The following is a 26889-nucleotide window of genomic DNA, read 5'->3' on the forward strand; positions in this document are numbered from 1 at the left end:
CAGGCTCAGACAGGGAGAGAGGTCTGATGGACACTAGGCAGTGACATACGCCAAACTACCTCCACCGGGGAGACACTTTCTCTCAAACCCTTTCTCACATCAAGACGGGAATGAGGGAATGAGCTTACGTCCCCAGGGACGGGACGGAACAGAACACACTGTTTCCAGAACACTTTCCCATCAGCGCTCATCTCTCTCTTTCTTAATGAGGAGCCCGAAGGGAGCCTTGGAGACGGGGCAGGTGAGCGAGTGACTGGGGAACCCGATCCAAACACCTGCTTTCCTCTGGGGAAGCCCCCAGCCATGCTTGCCCCCTGCCCCTCCCTGGAGAACAGGGGCCACTTGCCAGGAGCCTGGGTGGGGGCACAGACAAGGCAGCTTGGATTCTGCTCTTTTCTTGGGGGTGAGTGGGGGGAGGGAGGTGCCAGGGAGGACAAAGCTCTCTGCCCACGGACAGGGCTACAGCTTGGCCTGCTTGGCTCCTCCCTGGCTGACCCACCAGGGCCGGCAGCCGGGATGCTGGCTGGGCACAGAGGGTCTGTCCACCTGTGCTCATTGCACACGCAGTGGCCGTCCTCAGCTGTCTCTCAGAGAGCAAACACTGACGCCAGGCCATTGTGCTCCCAGCAGCCCCGTCACCCCCATCAGACCCGCTTGGCGTGATGTTTCCTGGTCTTTGTGGAATGTGTCCAATTTCCTGACCAACGTCCTGATAAATAATTGTTTCCTCGTTCACTCCCAGCAGCTCTAAGCGAGGGACGGGAGGAGGCTGGTTGGATGGGGACGTCCCTTTCTTTTGTTGCCGTGGCGTCTGAAAGCCAGGGCTGACCTCTGCCTAGTGCAGAGGGCACAGGCTGCTCTGCAGAGGGCTGTCTGCCTCCGCCTCGGCAGCTGCTGGCAGTTACCAGCTCCCTCCTCGCAGCCACCCTCTGCACCCTGTGTCTCCGGCCCCCTCCCCTGCTGAAGCTCTGCCTCGCGGCATGAGGAGCCCTGGGTGATGGTCCAGGGAACCAGGGGGGACCTCAGATCTCACGAAGGGAAGAGCATCATCTGGGGAATAAGTGCTCCGAGTTCCAGTCTGATGGGGGTGCTGCCTGGCTGACACTGGCTGTCATCTCAGCTTTCCTGTGGCTGTGAGAGTGGCGCCCGCAGAGCCGAGTCCTTGGGCAGCCACAGTCCCACTCCTGTTCTCCCCACAGATTCTGCCCTGAGCTTCCCTGGCACACCATCTGGTATTTCTGGGCGAGCCAAGAGTTATTTACCAGTGGCAGCTCTGTCATCTGGCCGTGCCCGCCCACGGGCAAGGGCAGAGGAGCCCCTTCGAGCCCCAGCACTGGCTAAGACCGATCACCGACAGGACAGGCACTAACCTAGGCACTCTGTAACGTCATTACTTTTAAACCTCACAGTGTCCTCTTTTGCCAAAAGGAGAAACCGAGGTCCACAGGAGGACTTCCGTTGGTCAGAGCTGGGGATGGACCCGTCTCTCTGTGTTCAGAGCCCAGGTCCTGACTCACTCTCAGAGGGCCTCCCTGCAGAAGCCAGGCCTGGCTGCCAGCAGCGACCCCAGTTCTCAGGAGCAAACCAGCCGGTGGGCCCTCCCCTTTGGTTTCGGGCAGGAGGAAGTCAGTGCTGCCAGAGAGGAAATCCATTCTCCTCCCCGACCCTGAACCGGACAGCCACCTCGGGCCACTGCCTCCCATAGTCGGGGACTTGAGGCACTGTGTTGCGCTGGCACCATGGAAACCAGGGGGGATTTGACCAAGCGAAGGTCCGTGCCCCACTCTCGCCCGCTGTGAAACTGAGTCCACGTCGCTCACGGTAAGAACGCTGGGACGGGTCGCATAGACAGCCTCTGAGTCGTCCTGTCCCTTTGTGTTCACACCCCTGCTCAGCGTGACATTGTGGCTCCTCCCATCAGAGACAGGGCCAAGCCTGTTCTCTAACCCTTGAATCCGCGCTTGGCCATGTGACTCGCTTTGACTATTGGGACATTAGCAAATGTAACACATGCAGGGGCTTGAAAGGGGCTTGTTCATTGGGGATTGACCTCCCTTGCAGCTCTGGGGACTCTGTGGCTGCCACCATTTGGAGGATAGGGGCTAGCGAGCTGGACGATAAGACAAGAGCCATGTCATCCATCCTTGTTGCCCCAACTGATCTGGAGCCGGATACCAGACAGGTGACACCATTCTAGACCATCCATCCCCAGTTGAGCCACTGCTTGCCAAAGAGACCAGCTGACCCAGCCAGGCCAAGAGAACCGCCCAGACAACCCGCAGAAGCACGAGAAATAAGCTACCAGATTTCCAGGGTGGTTTGTTACGTAGTAGAAGCTAACTGATACAGGGTCCCTCAAAGGCACTGATGAAAAATATGACCATGAGAGCGAGAATCCAGGGTAGTGGAAAGGGGGCTGTCCGAGACCCTACTTTGTCATTGAGTAAGTGACTCTGATGAGTTTCTTAATGTCTCTGTGACTCAGTTTTCTCATCTGTAAAGCGTGGATAACAATAACGCCTACTGGATAGGGCTCTTGTGAAAACTGGATTAGTAGCCGAAACCGGTGTGGCTCAGTGGATGGAGCGTCGACCTGCGGACTGAAGGGTCCCAGGTTCGGTTCCGGTCAAGGGCATGTACCTGGGTTGCGGGCACATCCCCAGTAGGAGATGTGCAGGAGGCAGCTGATCAATGTTTCTCTCTCATCGATGTTTCTAACTCTCTATCTCTCTCCCTTCCTCTCTGTAAAAAATCAATAAAATATATTTTAAAAAAAAGAAAAGAAAACTGAATTAGTAAATGTTGGGCACTTAGGACAGTGCCTGGCCCACTATTAAGGGTTTTCCTATCGTTTTTATTAGAAAACCCCTGCCAAGATCCCAGAGGTTAATGAGTTGTTCCTGGAGGGAGGGGCTGATGAAGACCTCCAGCTCCAGGGATGGCTGACCAGAAGCAGTGACCTCAGGAAAGACTTCCTGAGATGCTGAGAAGGTTACAGGGGGCCCTCCAGCCAGCCAGCCTTCAGGGCCGAGAGGGACCCAGGCAGGCTGTACCGGCTCACCCACCGCTGGCCAACACACACAGGATTTCTCCTCCTGTGCAAGGACTTCTATCTAAGCAAGTCCTTGGCTTCTCTGAGATCATCTTACTGCCTCCTCCAGGCAGTCTCGGGGTTGGGAGTGAATTGGTCTTCACAGAAAAGAGTGGAGGACGCATGCTTACCCCACTTCTTAATCCCAGCCACCCATCAGTGCTCCTGAATCACCTTTGGTTATAACTCTATTGCAATTCAGCAGAAAAGGGAAACAGGCCCTTAGGCACTGGCATGGCTGCCTGGGCTCCCATCCAGGGCGGGAGGGGGCAAGGGGAGGCCACCTAGACTCCACCTGTGCCCAAGTACTGGACTCGAGGGTGTCACTATCTTCCTGGCTTGGCCCACGGTGCTGGGCCAAAGCAGACCGCTACCAAGGTTGGCCCAGCTGGGACCCTGAGACCACCAGGTGGGTAGAAGTGAAACCATAGGCACTAGAGCCTCCCTACTTGTGGGCTGCGGCACACAGGTGGGCAGGAATGGGCTACAGGCAGGTGGAGGTATGTACAGGTCTCAGCCCCCAGGGTGGCTGGGTGGGGTCCGGCAGTAACCTCCTGCCTCAAGCAGCCTGGCCAGCCCCAGGGGCGAAAGGTTGAAGGCGTGGCCAGGTGACCACACTGGGAAGCACAGATCCAAAGTAAAAAGACTGTCAAACTTGGAACAAGGAAGGAAGCACAAATTCAGAGGGGCTCCTCTGGGCCAGACCGAAGTTTCTCTTGCTGATGCCCTAGCTGATACGAGGATGTAGACACAGAACAGGCCGGAGAACAGAACCCACTCCTGTTCTCGCAATGTCAGGAAAGGGAGAGGCCGCAGTTCCCACCCCACCCGGTGGGACCCCCTGAGACAGGAATCCTCGGTGCTCGGGCACTGCAGAGAGAGGGCTGTCCCTGCACCTGTCTCCCATCCCCCCAACTCTACCAAGGAGCAGAGTTACAGGTGCGCTGCCGTTCACCAGACTCGTCACCGCAGGAGCGGGCCCACGTGGCCAGCACAACAGGACGTTTGCTGAATGAATGAAGGGAGTGGGCAACAGAGGATTCCAACCTGCATCCAGAGGCATGTGCTCCCCCCACCCCACCCTGACACACCTGGGATCAGGACTATAAATCCAAGGACTGTCGAATCTTTCTAATTTTAAACAAACGGGTCTCTGGTTTAATTTTAAACAATTAACGCGAAGAAAAAAGATGTTTAACTTGCTCTTTTACAATGAAAATATACATACCTTGGTGTAAACACAGCCCCCATTAAAATAAAGTCACCCCATGAGAGGCACTCATGCCTGTGGGCAGAAGGGGGTTTTACAGATGCTGCTTGAAAGACAAGATTTTTTTCCTTGTCTGTTTGATATAGTTCAAAAGTAAAGCATTGAGCATTCAAGTCATAGAGGCGAGATCCCCACCAATTCTCTCTGGGTTCCTCAGTTACAGAGTCGCTTTCTGGGGCCGTGGGGTGAAGGGTGGGGGGCAGAGGGGGGCTCATCTAAGGGTCACAAGCCCCAGGCCTGGCCCAGGATGATGCCTCTGGGGGGAGGGAGGGTTAACCCTCAGCAGGTCATCCTTCAGGATGGAGGGGCTTGGGCTGACACAAAGAGAACAAGGCTCTAGGTTCCCCGTGTCCGCAATGTTCCAGGGTTACCCCAGGACACCTCCTCCCTCCCCACACCTCCCTGCTAGCAGGCCTTCACACACACACACACACACACACACACACACACCATGAGCACCGTGCCCCCTCCGACTCTCTCCTCCAACTTTCCCTTCTGCTGGACCGCTCTCCCTCCCAGCTCTGCGGGCCAACTTTCCCGCATGATTTACACACTCCTAGAGGTTCCGTCTCTTCCGGGACAGCTCCAGGCTGGACAGATCCGATGATTGCCTTGGCTGTGCCCCATCTGGACAGGAAACATCCCAGAGCTACATACTCCACCCCAAATTTGGGCATGTCCTGTCTCACTTCAGGCCGACAAACGCACAGACCTGGCCCTGCCTCACCGCCTGATTTAGAGATTTTTCCTCGGGTTGTTTGACCCACACGTGTGGGGCTCCTCACTCTGCCCGAGGTGAGCCGGCAGGCACAGACCAGCAGGCACAGACGGGTGGCAGCGGGCCAGGACCTGGCAACTGAGGCCCTCCTGTGTGCCAGGCCCTCCGCTGGGAGCTGGGGTCCGGGACCACAGTGCCCAACTGTGAGGAGCTGCCATGCAAACAGGAGCTGTTTCCCCAGGTCTCGGGTGGCGGTGCCAGAGGGAGACGCCCTGACCCGTTTCCACCGCCCCCTCCCTGCCATCCCGCTGCCCGCTCTGCAAGCCTCGTCTTCTCTGCGCTCCGGAAAGAAAGCCCCCGAGAGGCTCACGTGCTCACCCTCTCCCAAGTCCTCTGTGATCATTTAGTGATTGATTTCATTCAAGTCATTCAAGGTAACGTCCGCCAAGCTGCCCACAGATACTAATAACGATATACGGGTTCCCTAGCATTCCTGTGGGAAACTCACGCAATATGATGATGGGAGTGGTGAAGGGAAGGGCCACTTACAGACCAACAGGGTAAGAGGGGAGAGAAATAAGCCGCAGGAGGTGGAGGGGAGGGAAGAAACCAGCCCCTGGCGAGGAGGCGCGGACTCGCTGGGCCCAGACCCCACTCCTCTGTGCCGCGAGGGCCTGTGATGCTCATCCCAGAGGGCCTGGGGAGGGGCCGGCTCACCCCACAGGGCTTGGACCTGCCTGGACACATGTCCCAGGGCCTTCTTGCCACTGAGACGCCCTGACCACAGTTGGACTTGCCTTCCAGAGCTATTTCCCAACAGCCCCTAGCCTGCCGGCTTCCAGAGGCAGTGATGTGGGTTTAATACACAGAGAAGGGTGGTGGTCACTGACCCACCTTCAGGTGGAATGCACTGCCACCCACAGGGTACCTGGCCAACGTCCAGGCAGACCCGCTGCCATCTGCTGGGGCGGCTGCTGCAGGGAGCCCCCCTCCCCAAGGGGAGAATGAATGAGGCTCTTCCTAAATCTAGGATTCGTGGGGCTTACAGCTGTCTGCCGGTCTCAGGGCTAACATCTGATGCCTTCCCTCAGGGGCTCATCCAAAGGTGCCCAGGGGGCTAAATTCTCAGTCCCCTGCGCTCTCCAATGTAGTGCTGTGTGGTCCAGGCTGCTGACCTTGATCTTGTCATTCGGGCTCACCATCGGGTGTCACCACCAGGTCCCTGGGGCCTCTGGAGCAGCGGTCGCCAACCTTTCAGACCTCACAGACCACCGGTTGGCGACCGCTGCTCTGGAGAGTCCCCGTCAGGACCGCCCAGACCCCTCCGCAGACCTGCATCTCTCACGGCCACTGGGCACAAGGACTGTTTTGACTTCTGCCTCCTTGGGGGTGAAGAACGGGAATTGGAAGGTCCCAGTGCCCTACCACCTCAGGGCTGGCTCCCCAGGCTGCAGATCATCCAGGCTACTGGGCTGATGATCAACTTCCCTTTGAGGAGGGAGAGACTTAAGCTTGTGAAACAGGCAGGAAGGTGAGAACTCCCTAAATCCAACCCCTCCTCATTCAGAAGGGGGCACGGAGGACCAGAGGGAGGAAGTGACTTGCCGAAGGCCACACACCTGCCCACTCAGCCTGGCCCCACACCCACATCTCCTACTCCCCATCCAGTGGTCTCCCCATTGTCCCTCAGGCCCCACCGGGATGAAGGATGTGGTCACCCACGTGAGGCAGCTCCGGCAGAAAGCACCTCACTCGGAGCGCGAGCGCAGCAGCCTCTGCCCCTCAGAGGGAAGCTGGCCTTACATGGAAATACTAAGAAAGTCACACACGGTGTGTGGGGGCGGGGGGTGGGCACAGCGCTTCATCATCTCTCTAGGCCCTGCCCAAACTCTGAGCACACCATCAGCCTGCAGGAAAATGTTTTTAATCAGCTCAACGCCCTTTTGCCAGCCCAGGGAGAGGAAGAGGGAGAGGGAGCAAGGGCAGAGGAAGGTGGGGGCAGGGGCTCCACTCAGAAGATGGGGATCCAGGCCTCAGGTACTCAAGTCTCAGGAGAACGGGCAGCTTCTGGAGGCAGAAAAGAGACAGGCCAGGGAAGACGGGAAGAAGAACAGACGTGGGCTCACATATGGCACACTGCTCTCCGTCTCTGGTGCAGAAGCGGTGGGAAAAGGCAAAATGAGCCCAACATCAAAGTGTCACAAGAAAAAAAGAAAAGAAAAAACAAACGAACAACAAACAAAAATGTCATAAGACCCAGCAAAGGGGGAGAGGGGTCAGGACACATGAAGAAAGAGCCGCACCTGGTACTGGGAGTCCTACAGAGGCCTCAGTGCCTGCGACCCCCTAGGGGTGACCTTCCCCAGGGCTGTCCTCTCTCCATCTCCTGGAACTAAAGGCCGGCAGACCCGTGAGGGCCTAGGGCTGAGGGGCGTGGGGCAGCCTCTGCTCTGGCAGGTGCCCCATCAGAGCTGCTTCCCTCCACTCCAAACACCCGAGGACTGGCCTCCCGCTCTGTGCCAGGCTGAGCCTCCGCTCTCCAGTGGGTCGGGAGGGCAGCTGAAAGGCTGAGTTATCCCCAAAGGTCCGCTGTGGGGTGGGTAAGGCTGTCAAGGCCCAGGTGTAGCACCTGGGCAACAAAGCCACCAGCGATCCGAGTCTCTCCAGAGAGGGTGGTGGCATGAGATTTTAAGCAGTTATTCCAAAAGATATTTACAGAGGATATTTACATACTATGTATATTTACCATTTTTCCTCTCCCTAAAATTTTTTTTAAAGCATAAATGCTACTTCTACTCAAAAATTTCCCATCTTCTTTTTTTTGCCTTCCTTCCTTCACCGGTATGCCTTCACCTGGGGTCGGGCGCGTGCTTGTCCCTGTTGGCCCAGACAAGCCTGGGCCCCAGCCACTCCGACCTCTCTTTAGTCACCATCCCACCATCCTGTGTCCATTCTACTCTCCTGACCTTTGCCAACAGGCCCACGAGTCTTCGGCCCTGGGACGGGGTATCTTCCTTCCTCTGCCCAAGACAGAGGCTGCGGAAGGAGATTTCCCCCAAGGGCCTCTCCAGTGGAAATCTGGGTGGTTGGCGAGAGGTTAAGAGCCAACGCTGGTCAGACCCATGCGAGTCTGACCCCAGCTTGTCTGTTCACCAGCGGCAGGAGGCCTCCGCTTCCTCAGCTGAGAACACAGGTGATAGCAACATCGGAGGTTACTGGGCGGGTGACATGCAGACATGCATGGACATACTGATACGTAGCACAGGCCCTGCACCGAGGACAAGCACGGCAACATGAGCTGTGACTGTGGTTGTTGATGTTGTTGAAGGCCCCTCACGTGTCAGGGGGAGCTATTTCTACTCATGCAGTCCTCAGTGGGAGTTAGCAAACAGCTGCTTCCCTGCCTTCTGGATAACAACCCTAAAGAGACTCCACACGGCTATTAAATCGCCATTTCCGTCCCGGGGCCAACCTCCAACGCCTAAGCGACTGTGCACGGCGCTTCCCTTGGGGACAGGCAGCAGCGGCTGTCTCTCTGGTGCTGTGACTCCTCCTCCCGCCCCCCGCCCCCCCCCGCCCCCCGCCGGCTGATGGCCTCCCTTACCAGCCTGGGCTCTCTCTCTCTCATAGCTTTTCCTTCAACCTTTCTTTCTCATTTTATACATTCACTTGTTTATTGTCTGCCAGCCCCAGAGAACTCATTCAGTTTATGCCCCAACCTCCGCCTCCAGCATGCTGCCTGGCACACGCAAACCCACAACGTGCGTTAACTAAATGATCGAATAGATGCATTCACATTTAACTTGTTCCCATGATCTTTCCAGGGCCAGCTACAATCCCACCTCCTCCACGAAGCCTTCCCTGATTCCTGCCTCCTCCACCTTCCCCCTCATACCCTCCTGCCCTTTACTCAGACCGCGTACCATGTTGCACCCAGAAACGTAGCTCTGTGTGCACAGGGAACCTCTGTCACTGGACCAAGACTCCTGATGGAGCAGTGAAGCCTAAAGGAGCCACAAAAGCTTGGTCTGAATCCAGCAATGCAGTGACAGCAACAGCGTGGGAGCTTGGGCAAGTTACCTCCATGCTCAACGCCTCGGCTTCTCGCGTGTACAATAGAAACTAACGCCTACCTCCTGGGGTTTAGTCCGCACCCCCTTTCTCTCCTTCTAGGGACACATGTCACTATGACTGTGTCTTGCTCACAGCGAGAGCTCAACCTATGTTTGCTGATTGACTGAACCATCACTATCCCTGTTGCTTATCAAGGGCCCAAGATGGCATCTCCCTCCAAGAGGGACAGGCCAGAGGCGGTTCCCAGGGTGCCGGAGTGCATCTGCCATTTCTCTCTAAGGAGAGGGAGGGAATGAGTGGGACTAGCAGTCTCTTAAGTCCCCAAAGACTCTGGAGCTGCAGTGACCAGGCCAGTGCCACCCATAAAGGCTGTGCCCCTCGGAGTCAGCATCACCCTGGGGCAGGCACAGACCTCATCTCCTAGCCACACGCCAATGGAAGGATCCTGTTACTACTATTATTTTTCAGCAGGGCCATCAATGAATTCTGCTTTCCTGGGTCAGTGCTGTTTACTTAATTATCATTGTAGGAGACTAAATAGAAAACCCTGTTCTACTTGGAAAACCAGGGTGACCTTTTAGCTCCAGCAGAAACACAGCATGCAAGGAACTTCCCCAGGCCAAGGGGAGAGGGGGAACGGAAGCGTCCCCAAAGCTGTTCATAGTGGCACCAACATTCCCAGTGGGCGTGGGGGGGGTGCAGGAAGTGTCCCCGTGGTCCCCCCTCTCCTTCCCTTCATGTTGTCCTTGGCAACCTCAGCTGTTTCCCCCGCTTCAGCTGATGATTTTGGAAACTGCCTATTTAGCCCCCTTCTCCTCGCGAAGCTCCTTTCCACCTGCCATCCAGCCAGCCACCTCCAGGATGCCAGAGCTCCCTGCAAACGTAGCAGGTGCAAAGCCAAGTTCACTGTCTCTTCCTTCCCCCTGACCTCCTGCCGAGCTGGTCCTCCCCAGTGTCTGCCAATTCCACATCTCGAATCGGCCTGTCTTACTAATATAATCCCAGAGTTACTTCGACTTTTCCTTCTCCTGGGTGTCTTTCCATTCTAGTCCCTCCTCTCTTTTCCACAGTGACTGTCCGAGGACCCTCCTTCACCTCTCCCCTGGATCAATCTGCTGAGGGCACCGTGTCCCGGGTCTTCCTTCTAACGTGTCCCGGAGACAGCTGCCACGTAAATCTTCCTAGTCAGTGCGTCCCTGCAACACCTCCAGTGGCTCCCTAGTGCCTCCCAAATACATTCCTTAGCCTAATATTTTAGGCCCTCCAAGTCTCTAGCAAACTTTTCATTCCCACTTATCCCTAGCCATAGCCACATATCCCTAAACACTAGCCAACAGCATATCCGTTAAGCTCCCCAAGCACCATGCCCTTTTGTAATGTACTTACAGTTCCCATCTCCACATACCCAAATCCTACCCACTACTGTTGGCATAACTGAAATGTCACCTTTTCCGTGAAGCCGATCATTCATCGGCAAATATTTACTAAGCATTTATTCTGTGCCGACACTTCCTGCCCCGTTCTCTCCTGTGCGCTTATAAACATATTCAAATCCCCCGCTATATTGCAGATTTCTCAGGGACGGGTCCGAGGTCTCATTTATTTCTAGATCCCCAACACGTACTAGGTGCTCAATAATCTCGGTTGAATTGCATCAAGATTTATGCTGTCCATGGTTCTGATATTGTTTCATTGTTGTTTTTTTTCCTGCTTACGTATGTGTGATCAGGAAGAAGTAAAAATAAACTAATGATACTTCTCAGCAGCCATAGCCTGTGATTATGGTTAACTCTCTGTCATCCATGCCCCTGGAAAATGGTGGCAAGAACTCACCAGAAGCATAAACACATTACTTCCCCTCCGCCTGACATGCATAGTTTTTAGGGAGCCAACTGGCCTTTTGAATTCTGTTTGGCTGATCGGGTTGTCACTTGTGATTAGTCTCTCAATCACTGGTCGGGTTAGAGGGATGGAAGGGGAGGTGAAGTTCTGTGCTGGGGGGAGGAATCCGGTCCTAATGAAACGCCGCTCTGTGCGACCTCCAAGGCAAGACGGGGCAACATGAACATCACGGGCACTCGGGCTGTGTCAGCACAGCCCCAGGACTGGCTGGCTTCCCTCGGGCGCCTCAAGGATAGAGCGGTCGCAGCCCCCACCAGCCACCACCAGCCCGCTGTGATGTCCAGAATTTGTTTTCTGTTTAAGGATGACAGCAACGACAAGTGCCACTGGGACTGAGTAAGGTTCCGGGATGGAGCAGCCTTGTTGGCATCAGGATGGTACCTTGCCGGGCCACTGGGAACCACTGGATGCAAATCCAAGAAAATGAGATTTGCAATTCTGCATCGATAGCCAGATAGAACTGGGGGGGTGGGCATCCCCCTCTTCCCTTCTGAAGCAAACAAATAGTGCACGGGGTGACTCGGCAGCTGCATTCATTGGGAAAATTGATGCGCATTTCATGTGTCAGGGAGCTGAATCCCGGAGAAGGAAGCCAGCCTCCCAGAAAATGGTTTCTTTATATAGTTCCATTCATTTATTGTTTGATTGGACTTTCTGTATATTAAATTCAAGCTGTTCTGCTGCTCATGGGTATTATGATGCGTTGGCTCAGTGGGAAATAATGAAGGTGATGGGATTTTACAGCAACACATTACAAAGGAGGCGTCCCCAGCCTCATCCATCTCTCCATCAACTAGCTAGTGTGTGAGGTGGCACTTATATTAAAACGATTTTTCTGATTCAGTTTAATGACACTCATTTGAGTCCTGACACCCGGAATATGATTACATGAGCTCGATGCAATCTCCCTCCATCCAGTCCTGGTCAGCACAGGCTGAGTTATCTTCCCTCCCCCGCCCCCACCTTCCCACCCACCCATCATTTGCATTGAGCTCCGAGGAGAAAGGTGGGGGCTGGGAAGAAAGGGCCTATGGATGCTCTGCCCTCAGCAAAGCAGGCTGGACAGAGGCAGGACTCAACCTGGAGGCCACCTCTCAGCCTTTGGCTAAGAACCTTGGGTGCCCAGAGGCACTGTGGTAACCTCTTCCTGCTCATCACAACAAGACCCATTGGATGTTGGTCTGGGGTCACTACGGCACACACCTTCTGAAAGAGATGGGGCCTGGGTTCCCACAAGAGAAAAACTGACGTGGAGATCACCAGAGGATGAACGCAGATATGAGTAGACAGTCAGCTTCTTGGGAGTGGCTGGTTGTGTTCAAGGCCACCTGCCTGGGAACAGGGGTTGGGGGACTCACAGTTGAGGGTCCCTGCTCCTCTCGCTGCCCAGGGAGAGCATGCAGCCCAATGGCGAAGGGTTAAGGGCTTTGCCTGGCCTGGGACAGGCGGCCCCTCATGTGCGAGAGAAATGAAAATACTGAGGAGAGGGAGGGCCAGGCTGCCTTCTGTTTACACAATTTTCAGGCAGAATAATTGCTGCTTCTCGGGAAGAATCACGTGTGTTTCTATTGGTGTGTCTAAAGGGGGAAACCCAAACAGAACCAAACACAGAGAGATTGAGAGACTGAGGTTGATTCTGATGATTCTGGAAGAGACCTGTGAAATGGGCCGCAGCCTGACATCCAGGTCCAAAAACTGCAACGCTCTGAATGGCTGGATCGGAAGATGGATCTAACATGATGCCCCTGGCGTGAAGCACCCAAAAGGCCCACATCCCAGCTGTTGGAATGACTCTCTCCCTCCTCTGTAGCCCCGAAGCCCTTCACCTGCCCCTCTGTTTAAGCAGCCACCACAGCCACCAGCTCTGAGCTGGGAATCTGTTTCTGTGTCTGAGCCAAGACTTCCCCCGGGGCGGTGAGCACTGTGCCCAGCCCTCGGCAGGTGCTTGGGAAGTGCTGCCTGGGTTGGAAGGAAAGCTCAATCCAGGCACCGAGGCGCCTGCTTGCTGCCTGTCCTACATGCACGTCCATGTTCTAACCCAGGCTCTTGGCTTGTGCGTCTGTGCTGGGGTCTCGTCGGTCCTGGGCCTTGGAGCCATCCTGCAACCATCGGGGCCTCTTCCTGTGACATGTGTCCCCCAGGAGTGGAGAAGGAATGAAGGACTTTCTTCTGGGCCAGTTTCTTGCTCTGGGAGCTGGTGAAGCTTCCAGCAGGCATGGGGGGGAGGACGACAGCAGGTGCTGCCTGTCCCCTCTACCTTCAATATCACAGAATCTCTCACTTGCCCCATTGCCATGCTATCCATCACCCTCAGTCCCAGCCACCATCGTCTCTTTTTAAAAAAATATATATTTTATTGATTTTTTACAGAGAGGAAGGGAGAGGGATAGAGAGTTAGAAACATCAATGAGAGAGAAGCATCGATCAGCTGCCTCCTGCACACCCCCCACCGGGGATGTGCCTGCAACCAAGGCACATGCCCTTGACCGGAATCGAACCTGGGACCCTTCAGTCCCCAGGCCGACGCTCCATTCAGTGAGCCAAACCGGTCAGGGCAGCCACCATCCTCTCTTGCTGAGATTACTGTGATAGTGTCTCTTCTATAATGTATTCACTACCCAGGACCTGGAGTGATCCTTTAAAAATCTAAGTGACATCTATTCAAAACTTTCCAGTAGCTGCCCATCCTAAGAAGATGAGTAAAAGACCCAGGGCGACGTCCTTGCGTGGACCATGAGTGCCCTTCATGAGCTGCTTTCCCCGTTACTCCCGTTACCTGCCCCTGCTCTTGGGGCTCCACCATGAGAACCTTCTTGCTATTCCGAGAAGAGCACTCCAAGGCCCCTCCTGCCCAATGGCCTTTACATTCTCGGTTCCCCAAGATACCCACCCACAGTCCTTCAGGTCTCTGCTCACATATCACCTTATCTGAGGGACGCATCTTGACCCAACACAAAATAGCAACTGTCCCTGCTCTACACCCTCCCACGCTCAGCACTGCCATTCAGCACATCACACTCTATTTTTCTCTGCAGCACAACTTGCTGCCCCGTGGGAAGTATTTACTTATCAATTATAGAATGTAAGCTCCACAAGATCAGGGACTCTCTGTTTCCTTTGCTGCTGTATATCCAGTGCCTAGTAGCTACTCAATAAATATCTGCTCACTAAGGAAGTAGATGGAGGGAAACTTCATGTGTCGGGGGCGGGGCTTGTCTATGGGTCCCTTTCTGTTCCTTCCAGGCCCCCAAGTCTACAGTGGGGAACATGGCCAAGGAGCCCAAATAGTGAAAGACAAAATTTAAACGTCCCTTGCAAGAAAGTGCCAACCCTGCTAAGGCTGACCTCAGAACTAGAGAATGCCCTGTGTGGCCTCCCACCTCTGTCCTGCCCACGAATGTCCTGTCTAGCTAACATATGGATAGAACTTTCACTGGTTCTTACAATGGCCAGGAGTTGGTTAGCAAATGTGTAAGCTGGGGCACAAACTGGTTTGGTTGAAGAGATGTTTACTGAGGCCTACTGCCCTGTGCTATGTATGCATCATACATGGATCATACTAGGCCCTGTGCTATGTTATTGATCATACATGATCTTTGGAACAGAGGTCTACCTCTATCACATCGTGGGGAAAGACAGATAAACAGATAAAGTTAATAAAATGTGGCAACTGATAAGACAGAGATATTCAAGGGCTATCGTGGGGGGCAAGGGAAGGGGTACCCGTCTCTGGAAGGCAGGGAAGGCCTCCTAGAGGGCTGAGTTTTGAAGGAGGATGGGAGTTAGGCAGACACAGGGCAGGAAGAGCATGAGCAGAGGCCTCTGAACCTTGGTCTGTTGCTTGTCCCACCCTCCCTTGTTTTGGTTCAAAGGAAGAGAACTGAGTCTCATTCCATTAATTTTGTCTGTACCTTACATTGGGCTGACGTGCAACCCAAGGGCCTGTGTATTCTTAGAGCTACCATGCTGACTGGCACACAGTAGGCACTCAATACATTTCAAATAAATGAATGACTCCTTTTTTGGGATGCAGGTCTGCACCCGCTCTTAGGAGCTTTAGCACCAGAGAACTTAAGAAACGTCGAACCAAGAGAAGACATTGAGGCCAATCATTCCCAGTAAGTGCGCTCGATCAGATGCCCTGGGCTGATACCCTCCACCATCCAGGCGGGAACTACTGACCAGTGTCCCAGGCCCAGGCACTTGGGAGCTGGGACGAGAGTTGGGGGCACCCAGAGACTGGATGAAGGTGCAGCCGGAATTTTAGGGATTGAAGGGTTAACACAAACAGATCTCAGAGCTCGATCAAGTACCCTGTTCTGTGCTGTGCCTGCATTGATCTCCCAGGCTCGGCTCCCGTCTCCCAAAACCTCAGGCAAGCCCCCTCCAGGATTACGTTTTAAAGGGAAATGCAAATCACCCAGAGGCTGCTTCATGCTTGGAAGAAGTAAAAATTGATTCTGCTGTCGTTAAAGTGATTTTTGGACACTGTCGAAGCTCTCTCATCATGGGGCATGTGGTGGCAGAGGCTGCTGGTCACATTTACATAACCAAGCCAACCAGCAGCACTGGGCATCTCACCAGGAGCGACACTGCCCCTTGCCCTTCCCAAACCGCCTTTTCCTCCCAAAGATAGCCAAGAGGACCGCATCCCATCAGGGCCTGGAGCTGGGCCCGGAGCTGGCCCTCGATGGCCCTGGTGGATGCCCGCTCACAAGGCTTCCCCCGCCCCGGATGCACCCTTCTTCCCCACGGCCGCCCCCAGGGCTTCACCCACAGACGGACTCAGGCACCAGGCCAATTGTCATCCCAAGCAAAGTCAAACAAAGTTAAGAAGGAAAATCGGCTTTGAAAAAGCCTGCGACATATAATACATTCCCAAACTAATTCCCCAAATAAGATGAGTTGGTCTTATTTAATATTGGGAGTTCTGCATTATCCCTTCCCTCTGTTAACGGAGATAAATGAGGATTTACTCTATTTATAACATCAATTATGAGCACAGAAATTAATCCTTTAATAGGGCATTTGGGAGCTCAACTGTCAAGGGGGCAGAAGGGAAGCGTGGGCTGGGTGCCTGCGTCTCCCCCCAGTACCGGAGGCTTCAGAGGAAGGCCACCCTGGGGCCTGGGTGGTGGTGGAGCTGTTGTTCTGTATGTTTAAGATATTTTGAGATATTAAATAACGGGAATAATCGGCTCCCGGAGATCCCTCCCCGGAAGACACCTGAGTCACTCATCAGCGAGTCCTGGGAAAGCAGGCAGAGAGGCAGCCCGAGCCAGGAAGAGCCACCTCCTCCATGGGCACATGGCCCTCGGCCTGCCGGTCAGGCCTGCTCTGAGGAGCTGAAGATGGTCTCTCCAGACGGGAAACAGGAGCCCAGGGAGGGATTAGGGTGAGGAGGGTTGGGAGACAAGTGTCTGCTAGGAGCTCTTAGAAGCAACCAGAGAGAATGTGGCATGTGGCAGAATATTGGCCCTTGATATTCCATAGCCACCAGTGACAGCAGAGAGTAAAAAACAGACAAGCTTTCTGGAATGGTCCACAGGCCTACAGCTAGCCAGTGGATGTGCTCGGGACAGAAACCAGCCAGGGCAGATAAAGGCTTCCAGGGTCGAGTCAGTAAGATCTCCGATAAGGGCCAGAAGACCTCCTCGATGCCGCAGAGCATCTCGGGGGATGGGCCAGACTCCAGGTGAAGGCTGCTCTCCTCTCTCCCAGGGGGCCAGGCCTGGGGCAGAGCACAGATCTAGGGTCCACCCTAGAGAGAGGACAGGCAGGTCTGGAAGGCACTGAGAAGAGTAGACCAAGCAAATGGAAAAGGCGCCCCATTCACATCGACTTATCCCTTAAAAAGCATCTTGCCAAGCACCTGCTATGTCTAGCCAAGCAGTGAGCCTGGTGATGGTTCCAACTGCAACTCAGGTCACAGTCAAAGCAGCCCGATCCAGCACTGGACGACGGCGGCCAGGGTGGAGGGGAAGGAGAACACTGCTTACGAGGTTAAGGAAGATGCTACTTTCTTGCCCACTAGCTTCTCCTCCTAGATATATATTTTTAAATATTTTTATTGATTTCAGAGAGGAAGGGAGAGGGATAGAGGGATAGAAACATCAATGATGAGAGAATCATTGATTGGCTGCCTCCTGCACACACACACTGGGGATCGAGCCTGCAACCAGGGCATGTGCCCTGACCAGGAATCAAACCATGACCTCCTGGTTCATAGGCCTATGCTCAACCACTGAGCCACACCAGCCAGGCCCTCCTAGACATTTGGATGCATGAGGGAAGGAAGGGTGTGGAGCCCACAGTCAGGGGAAGCATGCTTCTCCGGTGGCGGTACCCTTCCCTTCCTCTTTGCCTTCACTCTCTGGCACAGGCTTCTTGCTCTCCCCCAAGACAGTAAATGAGGCCAACACTATCCATCCCTGACAATGGACTTGCCCCTTGACCTACAGGGTGAAGGCTACAGGAAATCCATGGTCTGCCCGGCAGCAATAGAACGCTGGGATTTTCTATGAAAGCAGCATTCATTGGAAGGCAATATTTTGACTGGCCAGAAAGAACTGTTTAATTTATAAAATCCCTGTGTGCCTAGAGCAGTGCACTGCACTGATGCTTTCACGAATCGCGATACAACCAGAATAACAAAAAAGGTAATAACTCTGAAGGTCTGATTCCCACCCACGGGCCCTGATGGCATGGAAACAAGTGGTGGTGAGTGAAAGGAGAAAGGGCACTGGATGGAGGCAGCCGGACTGGTATCTGAAAATAAGCTCCGGCCCTTATCAGCTATGTGACTCGAGAAACATACTTAACCTCTCTGAGCCTCATCTTCTGCATCTTCAAATAATCTTTCCTACCTTGCAAGGCTGTTGTGAAGACTTAAAGAGATGATATATGCAAAGTGCTCAGCACTCAGCTGACAGACAGTAGACACATACAAGCTGCTACTCTAATAATAAAAAGTAATAGGCAGGTGGCCACTGAAGCAGCCACTGGTGTCCCCTGAAACAATCCCATTTTAGCTCTCACTGCCCTCCATCTGCCCTGTCTTCTCCCCACGGCAGTCTGAGATATCACTCTGGTGTCATGAGGCCCCTCAAAGGGCACGTGAGGGCACTAGGCAGTCAGAGCCACATCAGAAGCACAGCCAGGCAGCTCCTGGCCACGGGTGAGGTCTCCCATGTGACGGGATGGCCAGGGTCAGCCTGGAAGGACAAAGATGCCTTCTTCTTCTGACACAGGGGCACGCATGCTCTCTGGCCCATTTGATCTCTAATATCCCATCAGACCCGAGCGCCCACATCTGCTACCGGAGCCAAGAAACACAAGGTCAAATGAGCAGACATTCTTACCCATTCTGGGTGGGAACAGTGTTGGCAGAGTGGGAGGAGGGGCAGGACGACCTCTGTCAGACAGACAAGAGGTAAAGGGAATGCCCCACCCAAAGTGGCCTTCACAGATGGACAATGACACCCCTTGCTTGCCCCCTTGCTACTCCCTCCAATGTGGCGGAGTGACAAATGTAATCACTTTAAAAGGTCCCGTCAACTGTTCAGTCATTCCCAAAAAGCACGCCCAGCACTACAGAAAAACCCACACCAGCGGCCACAGGGTTTCAGCCACGAAAAAATAGAATCACCAGGACGCCACCAAACGAATTGTCAAAGACCAAATAAAAAGCTTCATGAATTCTCCACCAGCAATATAATGCTTCCTGGCCTAAACAAATATAGACCCAGCACATGAATTGTGAAAGGGGTTTGCATTAGCCTCAGTGACTTGCAACGGCTGAAGCAGAAACCCTAAGAAATACAGGTCTCCCTAAAGCTGCCTTCATTGACCCTAATCCTGTTAGGGGGGAAATGGTACTCTCCTTCCTGAGCCCCTTTTTCTTCTTCTTCACATCCCAGGACCATAAATACATTTCTGTGACCTCGGTTGGAGAGGGGACCTCTGGGAGGTGGAGGAGACAGAGTCACCGGCAACCGCGCTGAGCGTCCTCGCCCCTCCCTTTGACAATATTGCCGCTTCTGTGTCCGACCACATGATTCCTTCAGACTACCTCACAATCGCCCAGGTAGCCAGGCCATTCCATCACAGGGGCGGGCTGAGAAAGCAAGGCTGCTCCTCCTTCAGCGAGGAAGAAACAAACTGGGGCCCTGTTTTTCAGAAAACCCAAGTTCACAGTCGCTTAGAGAAAATCTACTCGGGGCTACGGAACCCTTGGGCATCCGGGATAGCAGAAAGGACAAGTACGGCAAAAGGGAAGTCAGCCTGCAAATATGCTACAAACAAATGCCGGAAGGGTCCGAAAAGAGTGTTGCCGGTGTCTTCCGTTAATGCAAGTATGTCCCCTCCTTGCGATACTCACCAAACCCTCACAGCCTTTTCCTCCCCACCGGCTGCCCTGTTTCTCTTCTTTATATGCACAGATGTAAATAAAATGCAGCCATCGCCTCCCCACCCCCCAACACACACAAACGCACAGAAAGCATGGCCGAAAAAAGAAACGGTGACTTAACTTTCTAAGTTTTATAAAATACACCTAAAAAACGCTCAATTTGGAGCAAGCCACTGCCCCCAAACGAATCAGTCACGTGCTTTCCCCTTGTGATCAGGCAACTTTCCTTGTCACACTTGTTGGATACACCTCTCCATCCTCTCTGCCAACCCTGACACCATCCAGGGCTGTGCCGCCCCATCGCCATGGCCCTGCTCCAGGCCACCAGCACCCACTTACCCCAGTGTCGTCATGGTGACAATGGTGTACCAAAAAGAGGCAGGGATGCTTGTGAACTTGCTGGCAGAGGAGCCCTTCTCGGCGTAGAACATCACAGTGGCGAAGATGATGATGGCCATGGTGAGGGAGAAGAGGAGAAAGCCGAGTTCGGAGGCACAGCTCTTGAGCGTGTAGCCCAGGATCCGCAGGCCCTGCGAGTGTCTGGAGAACTTGAAGATCCGGAAGACGCGGAAGACCCGCAGCGTGACGAAGGCGCCCGACACGTCCTCGTTGTTGGTCATGACCAGGCCGATGTAGTAGGGCATGATGGCCACCACGTCGATGATGCTCATCACGCTGCGGATGAAGCGGTAGCGGCTGGGTGCGGCAAAGAGCCGGAGGAGGTACTCCACAGTGAAGATCATGACACACGCTGTGTCCAGGCAAAAGAAGGCCACCGAGTAGCGCTCGCCACATGGCAGCTCCTTGCTCCCGGGCACCGTGCCGCATGGCACCGTCTCCACCACGTTGGTGATGACCGAGACGGCGATGAAGAAGCCAGTCACGTAGTAGAAGACCAAGGCCATTGTGCTGGTGTGCGGGTTCTCGAAGGCGCGCCACATGGTCTGGCGGAAGCTGAGCGAGGGCATGGACTCCTGGTTGTTCTCCGAGTCGAGGTCGTCCTGCAGCCGCTCGGCGTTCTCCCGCTTGCGGTCCTTGTACTCCTCGTAGCAGCAGTCGCCAATGATCTCGGGGAGGATGCCGTAGAAGGCCAGCTCGTCGTCGTAGGCCGAGATGCACTCGTAGCGTGGGTAGTGCAGCTTCCCGGTGCGGTAGAAGTTGAGCACGCAGCGGAACACCTCGGGGTCCCGATCAAAGAAGTACTCCTTGGTGTCCTCGTTGAAGAAGAACTCCTTCTCCGTGCTGCCCAGGAGCGTGTCTGGGTAGCGCTCCAGCGTGGTCCGCCAGGTCTCGAACCTTCGCCCGCTCACGTTGAGCACGATCAGCTCATCCTGACGCTTGTTCTTGTCGGTTGGGGCCAGGGGCATGGGGCAGTTGGCCACTGGCATCCACCCGATGGCCGCAGCCCTCGCAAAAGGCAGCCAGGCTGCCACTCCCGCCGCCATGGTGACTCCAGCGCCGGGGCGGCCACCGCGCAGACTATGCACACCAGCTTGGACTCAGTGCAGTGACCCCTGGGAGACAGGAGGAGAGAGCAGAGAGCCAGGTCAGTCCTGATGGGCATGTGGGATGTGGGACTCTGGGAAGGGTCACTGGTGAGGGAAACAGCAAACGTCTTAAAAGCAAATGAATTAAACAGAAATGACCACCCGAGAGAGGACAGTTCTCTCTGTCCTCCCGTGGGGAGTGCACCTAGCACGGGGGTGCGGTGTGTGGATCACCAGATGTTGCCGCCTGCCTGACGAATTGTCAAGTTCCGAGAGGGCTCAGAGCATGTGGAGGGAATGCCTCTTTCGCAGGAAGATGGGGGAAGACCCGGGAAATAATCAGCTCTGAAAGGTTATGGCCTTCTTTCGAATTCAAATCGGGAGAGGGTAAATGAGTTCTCATTAAATGAATTTCAAAGTAGAATAAACATGCTAATTTTTATTTCTCTCTTCATCCACCAGGGCAATCAGGAATGGGGTGTGGATGAAGGAACTCAGGGGAACACTTTCTTTCCACTCCTCGCTGGTGAGGAGGCTGGGGTTGCCCAGCCTGGAATGTTCTGTGAGATGGCCGGTGACTACAGCAGGCTCAGGGCTCGGTGGAGCTCTGTCCCCAAGTCCAATGGAGAAGGCTGTCCCCACGGGAGTGTTACTCTCTGGGACAGCCAGCCACCTAGTGTCTAATCGTGACCCTCAGAACCATGACAGGAAGATGGGACAGGCTCTGAGGCTGGGCAGGGGCCCCTCCCCACCTGTGAAGGACTCTGGGATTCTTCATTCACCTGCCTCCCATGCACTGCCCCTCTCCCTCCCAGAGGAAGCTGATCCACGCTCACTGCCATCTCCAGATTCCTCGCCTCCCGTCTCCATCTGCCCACCATCCTTAGCTCCCGTGGGTTATATAACAATACTCTTCCCCATGCCAGCCTCTGTCACCTGGCCCCACCCGGCCCTAGGCAGTTCCTGGTCTCCTCCCCTACCGCTCTCTGACCACACTGTGCACGCCCCTCCCCACCCCCTGCCTGCACGGAGGGAACAATGGCCGGGAGAATTATATTTGGCTTTAGGAAACAGTTTTACCTTCCCAGATCTGGTTTTTTAAAGACAACAGTGAGATGGCTCTGCAATCCCCAAACGTACACCATCTGTGGATAGCCATGTGGTGACACAGAAACACACGTAACATGACAGGAAACTGGGGTTAACACACTCTTGTTCACGAATCCTAAATCGATCACTCAGAACCAATCCTGACTCAGAATTATTGGGGGCCTCTGGAATGCAGTTGGTTCGATTCTGTGTTTAAAGAAATGAGGATGCCCTAGCCAGTTTGGCTCAATGGATAGAGCATCGGCCTGTGGACTGAAGGGTCCCAGGTTTGAGTCCGGTCAAGGGCACATGCCCTGTTGTGGGCTCAGTCCCCAGTGGGGGGTGTGCAGGAGGCAGCCGATCAAGGATTCTCTCTCATCATTGATGTTCCTATCTCTCTCTCCCTCTCCCTTCCTCTCTGAAATCAATAGAAAAGTATTAATAAATAAAGTGGGGTTTTTTTTTTAAAAAAGAAAGAAATGAGGCAGAGGTGAGCCTTATCATGGGATCTGAGCTCTATCTCTCCTTGTCAAACCAGCTTCCTTCTCCCGACTCCCAGCTCTAGGCTTTTCATGTCTGTACCTCCTCTCACTCCTGGGCTGCCACTGGCCTTTCCCACCGGATGCCCTGGAACAGGACAGGCTTAGCTGGGTCTCCCTACTTGCAAGAAGCTGCTCTTCTCCCTTTACTCTCAGCATCCCTGACCCCAGGCCTGTCACCTTGGCCTCCTTCCTCATTGCTCCACCCAAAGAGTCGCCAAATAATGAGACCATGGCTCTGACTGCCCTCATGAAGGTCCCAGACCCTTCAGGCCTCCTTCCCCCTGGCCTGCTTGTTTTCACCACCACCCCCACCCCCGTTTCTCCTGTTCGCCAGAAATCCATACTGCTCAGTCATCTCCCTAAGCCTTGCTCTGATGGCCGTACCCCACAGCTTCCAAAATCAAATCCAAACCGGGCCCAGCACTGCAGCATTCCCACAGCCGGCTCCTGGCTTACCATTCCTGCCCCGGGTAACACGCGCCCATTTCCCTCCAGCAGCGAGATCACAGACGGCTCACACAGACCTGTGGGGGTCTGTCTCTGGGCATGCTCCCTTCCTCCTCTTGGCAACATCCTCCCCCTCCAGCCCTTTTAGATTCCCACCTGGCCCTCACCCTCGCTGTGGTGCCCCACCTCTCCCACCATGAAATTCTCTCCTCCTGTGGGCTCTAGCCCCCGTCTCCTCTGGCCTGGATTACAGATGCTTCTTGTGTCTTCTTAGCAATCACGGCTCACAGTAATTGGGCAGTTACTGCAGGCCAGGCATGGCCCTGTCTCCTCTGGACTCTTTCATGCCTTCCCCACAGCAGCATGGGAAGAATCTAATATGCAGTGGTCGGGAAGGGGGGACAGGGACCCCACCTTAGCAGTCTGAGCCTGCAATGGTGCTAACTGCTTCTCTGGGTCCCCCTGTGAGAAGAACAGCAGCGGAGGTTCCCTGAGGCCTGTTGGTGCCGGGCACAGTGGCACATGCCTGCATGGACCATCCCAACTGGCCCCGCCAACAACCTGAGGGGCAGACACCACTGCTGCCCCCATTTTGCAGATGAGGAAGACGGAGCATGAGGAGCTGTACGAGGTGATGTAATAAGTGGGCAGAGAGCTTTAAACCCAGGCAGTCTCAACACGGAGTCAAGGGCTCGGCCAGGCCACTGCCCTGCTTCCCCATGCCCCTTCTCCCCCACCACAGGGCAAAGGCCATGATGCCTCCAGTGTTACTTGACAACCAGGAGGGGGCACATGCCCTGACCCCTAGTAAAAGGTATCAAAAAAAGGAGCAATTACCCCACTGCTACGTTCTGCGTGTGTGTGTGTGTGTGTGTGTGTGTGTGTGTGTGTGTGTTGTGGGGGGGAACATGCAGGTTTTGGAAGGGGAGGAAAAGTCCCACCGGATACCATGCCCGCAGCCACCCCAGCCATGCCTCCACACAACCCTGCAGGCATGGCCGGCTGAAGCAGGGCTTCCGGTGGCTCTCACTGCAGCGTGGGCCCCCTGATGGGCACCAACACCTCCTAGGGCCGACCTGGGTATGAATTCCTGCAACAGGCACAACAGTGCGGCCCCATTTCCAGCCAATGGCACTGCGCATGCCTAAATGCCGGGGTTTTACTAGGACGTGGACGCCTTACAGATGAAAACTCTGAAGCTATTTTTGTTTTTGGCAGAGGAGTTTGACAGTGGGAAAGATGGGGGTGGGGGCAGCCAGGAAAAAGACATTTAAACAGGTGAGTGCTGAAATGACAAAGGCAGAAAATCCTGCAAAAGGGAAACATCCCCCCTCTCCCCCCCATAAAAAGTCCTCTCTGTTAGACAGCTCCTGCTTGGGAGGGAGAGGGCCCAAAGTGGGCAAAGTGGCCAGACGGCCTGTCCTGGGTATTGGCGCCTAACCTGAGCACAGGCTCAAGGCAGCGCGGAAAGGTCGCATCGCCAAGGCCTGCCCTTCAGTGACCTCAGCAGAGTGCGGAGGTGCAGAGCCCCTGTAAACTTTTACTTTTCACAAATTGATATCATATCGCTGAGCCCAGAATGAGGCCAGTCTGGGGGAGGGGAGGGTCCTGACAATCCAGGGGGCTTTCTCCTGTGCCCACAGAGTTTGGGCAGGCAGGGTGCCAACTGACCGGGTGCCAAGCTGGGGACCCTTGGGGTACAGGCCTGGGATACCCACCCAGGTCCTCTTCTCCCACAAGGCCACTCCTAGGCTGACGGCAGCACTTTCCTGAACTCGCTCCTTTTTTTCCAGCCTCAACAGCAAAAGGGAACAAGCTACTAATCTTTCGTCCTCTGGGGGTCTCTTGTGCGCTTGCATTTTGCTCATTCAAGTAGTGACAAGGGAAAATAAACATATCCATTCCTGACCATGTGCCAGCATTTCCACATGGGGAAATGCACAGATGCTTTGCATGGAGTTCCTGCACGCCCAGGCCCCCTTTCTGCAGAACTAAAACACCCAAGTACCCTTGAAGTGACAGTAAATACGGCGTACATTTAACCATCATGTACATTCACGCAAAATGCCAACACGCACCGTACAGCAACCCTTGCCGGATCTCATAAACAGATCGCTTTGTGCCCCGGATCCTGAGGAAGTTCAGACACCCTCTCTCAAGAAATACAGCGGAGCCTTTGCTATAAGATTCCAGGTCCGGAACCTCCGCCTGTTGCTGACATGTCACGGCTGCCCGGGATAAAAAAAAAAAAAGCAGGACATCTTGGACTTGATTCAAATGTCAACACTAAGCAAGTGCAGGAATTCAGTTGATTCCAGGTAACTTCTCTACCCAGTCCCTTCCGCACCCAGTCCGTCCCCAGTGTAAACACCACACAAAGTGAGTCTTTGGACCCCCTCCCTGGGGCGCTGGCCTCCTGCGGTTCCTTGGCGGCCTTTCCCCCCAGAGCTCGCAAGGTAGAAGCGGCGGAGCGGGACCAGAGGTGCGGGCCCCAGCCTCCGGTAGGCACCCGCCGGCTGGAGAACTTTGAGAAGCGCCCCAAACTGCTCCCTGCTTCCGACCTCGGCCATTTCTCTGCTCTTCTCACAAAGAAGGGGTACCGAGCAAGCCGTCGCCACCTGCCGCTGGATCCCAGGGCGCTGCCTCTGGCACCCCCGAGGGGAAGGCAGGCCAATGGAAAGAGGGCAGAGGTTCACACCCCCACCCCCAATCGCCCATCGCCTCGCTGCGCTGCCCGGAGGTGGATCCGCAGCCCGAGGGAACAGAAGCCTCGGGGCCGGCTGCCTGCTCCCCCGCGGCGCCGGCCCCACCCCCCATCCTTCCGGCGCCCCAGCGCCCACCCACCCGGGCTCGAGTGGGAGGGTGCCGCGTGGGCAGCAGGAGCAACAGGCGTGGGAGCCGCGCTCCGTACACTTCCAGGCTCCGGGAGGCTCGGTCGCGTCCCTCTTACCTTCGACGAAGCCAGCCCGGCCCCGGCCCCGCGCCCCACGAGCGCGAGGAAGCTCCGGCTGGGGGGCCGCGGAGGCGCCGAGCGCCCAGCAGCCGGGGAGCGCCCAGCAGCTGCCTCCTCGCCAGTGAAGTCTCGCTCCCTCCCTCGCTCAGTCCGTTCGCGTCCGTCAGTCCGCGGGCCCCTCCCTCCCCCGCCGCCCCAGCCCCGGCTCAGCAGCGCGTCCCCTCCTGCCTTGCCAGTCGGCTCGGCTCGCTCGCGGGCTCGCGGGCTCGCTCCCTGCCCCCGCCGCTGCCGGCGCCGCGCGGAGCGGAGCGGCGGGCCACGGGCTGCCTGGCGAGGTCCCTCTCCCAAAGGGAGAGGCGGTGAGGGCGCGGCGCGGGCGGGGCGGAGAGGACAGTCGGGGGAGGCTGCGAGACTGCGCCCTGGGCTCCCTACCGATCCCCGCCGGCGAGCGGCTGGGGAGCGCGGGCCCCCAGGCAGCGGAGGGAGAGGCGCGGAGCGCCCAGGCTCGCAGCGAAGGGTGCCCGGGGCGAGGGCGTGAGGGGGAGTGACTCCCCCTGCGCAAGGGTGTGAGTGTGTGCGCGTGTGCGTGAGTGTGTGTGTGTGTGTGTGTGTGTGTAGAGGGGCGCGCGCGTGAGCGGGGTTGGGGGGCGGGGAGACGAGGCAGAGCCTGATGCGTCTCCCCCGCGAGTGGAGGAATCCTAGGGTGTGCCTGGAGGTGGCGGAGTGTGCCCGCAGGGTGGGCACGGGGGTGAGCGTGGCGAGGTGAGCGCGGCTTGGGTGGGGGTTGAACAGGGAGCGGGCGCTGGAGGCGTGTTTGTAGGGAGAGGTGGCCGGGAGAGCCTGTGTGCGCGCACGGGGTGTGTGGGGACCGAGCTGCCTGTCTATTTCTCGCCGACTGTCCACCCG

General features: G+C 55.5%; 1 protein-coding gene across 2 annotated transcripts in view; it reads right to left on the bottom strand.

The window, feature by feature from the left end:
- The window catches only part of KCND3 (potassium voltage-gated channel subfamily D member 3), a 138291-nt gene extending 112158 nt beyond the window's left edge, over positions 1-26133 (bottom strand). For both annotated transcript variants that reach the window (XM_070395910.1, XM_070395908.1), the window contains exons 1-2: positions 25981-26133; positions 19805-20979 (exon numbers count right to left, since the gene is read on the bottom strand). In XM_070395910.1, the coding sequence (XP_070252011.1) occupies positions 19805-20910 (1106 nt within the window). In that variant the 5' untranslated portion in view covers positions 20911-20979; positions 25981-26133. The remainder of the gene's footprint in view (positions 1-19804; positions 20980-25980) is intronic.
- Between the last annotated feature and the right edge of the window lie 756 nt (positions 26134-26889).

Source organism: Myotis yumanensis, unplaced genomic scaffold (genome assembly GCF_028538775.1).
Source record: "Myotis yumanensis isolate MYYU_CA2020_CCGP unplaced genomic scaffold, mMyoYum1.0.hap1 SCAF_17, whole genome shotgun sequence".
Lineage (NCBI taxonomy): Eukaryota > Metazoa > Chordata > Mammalia > Chiroptera > Vespertilionidae > Myotis > Myotis yumanensis.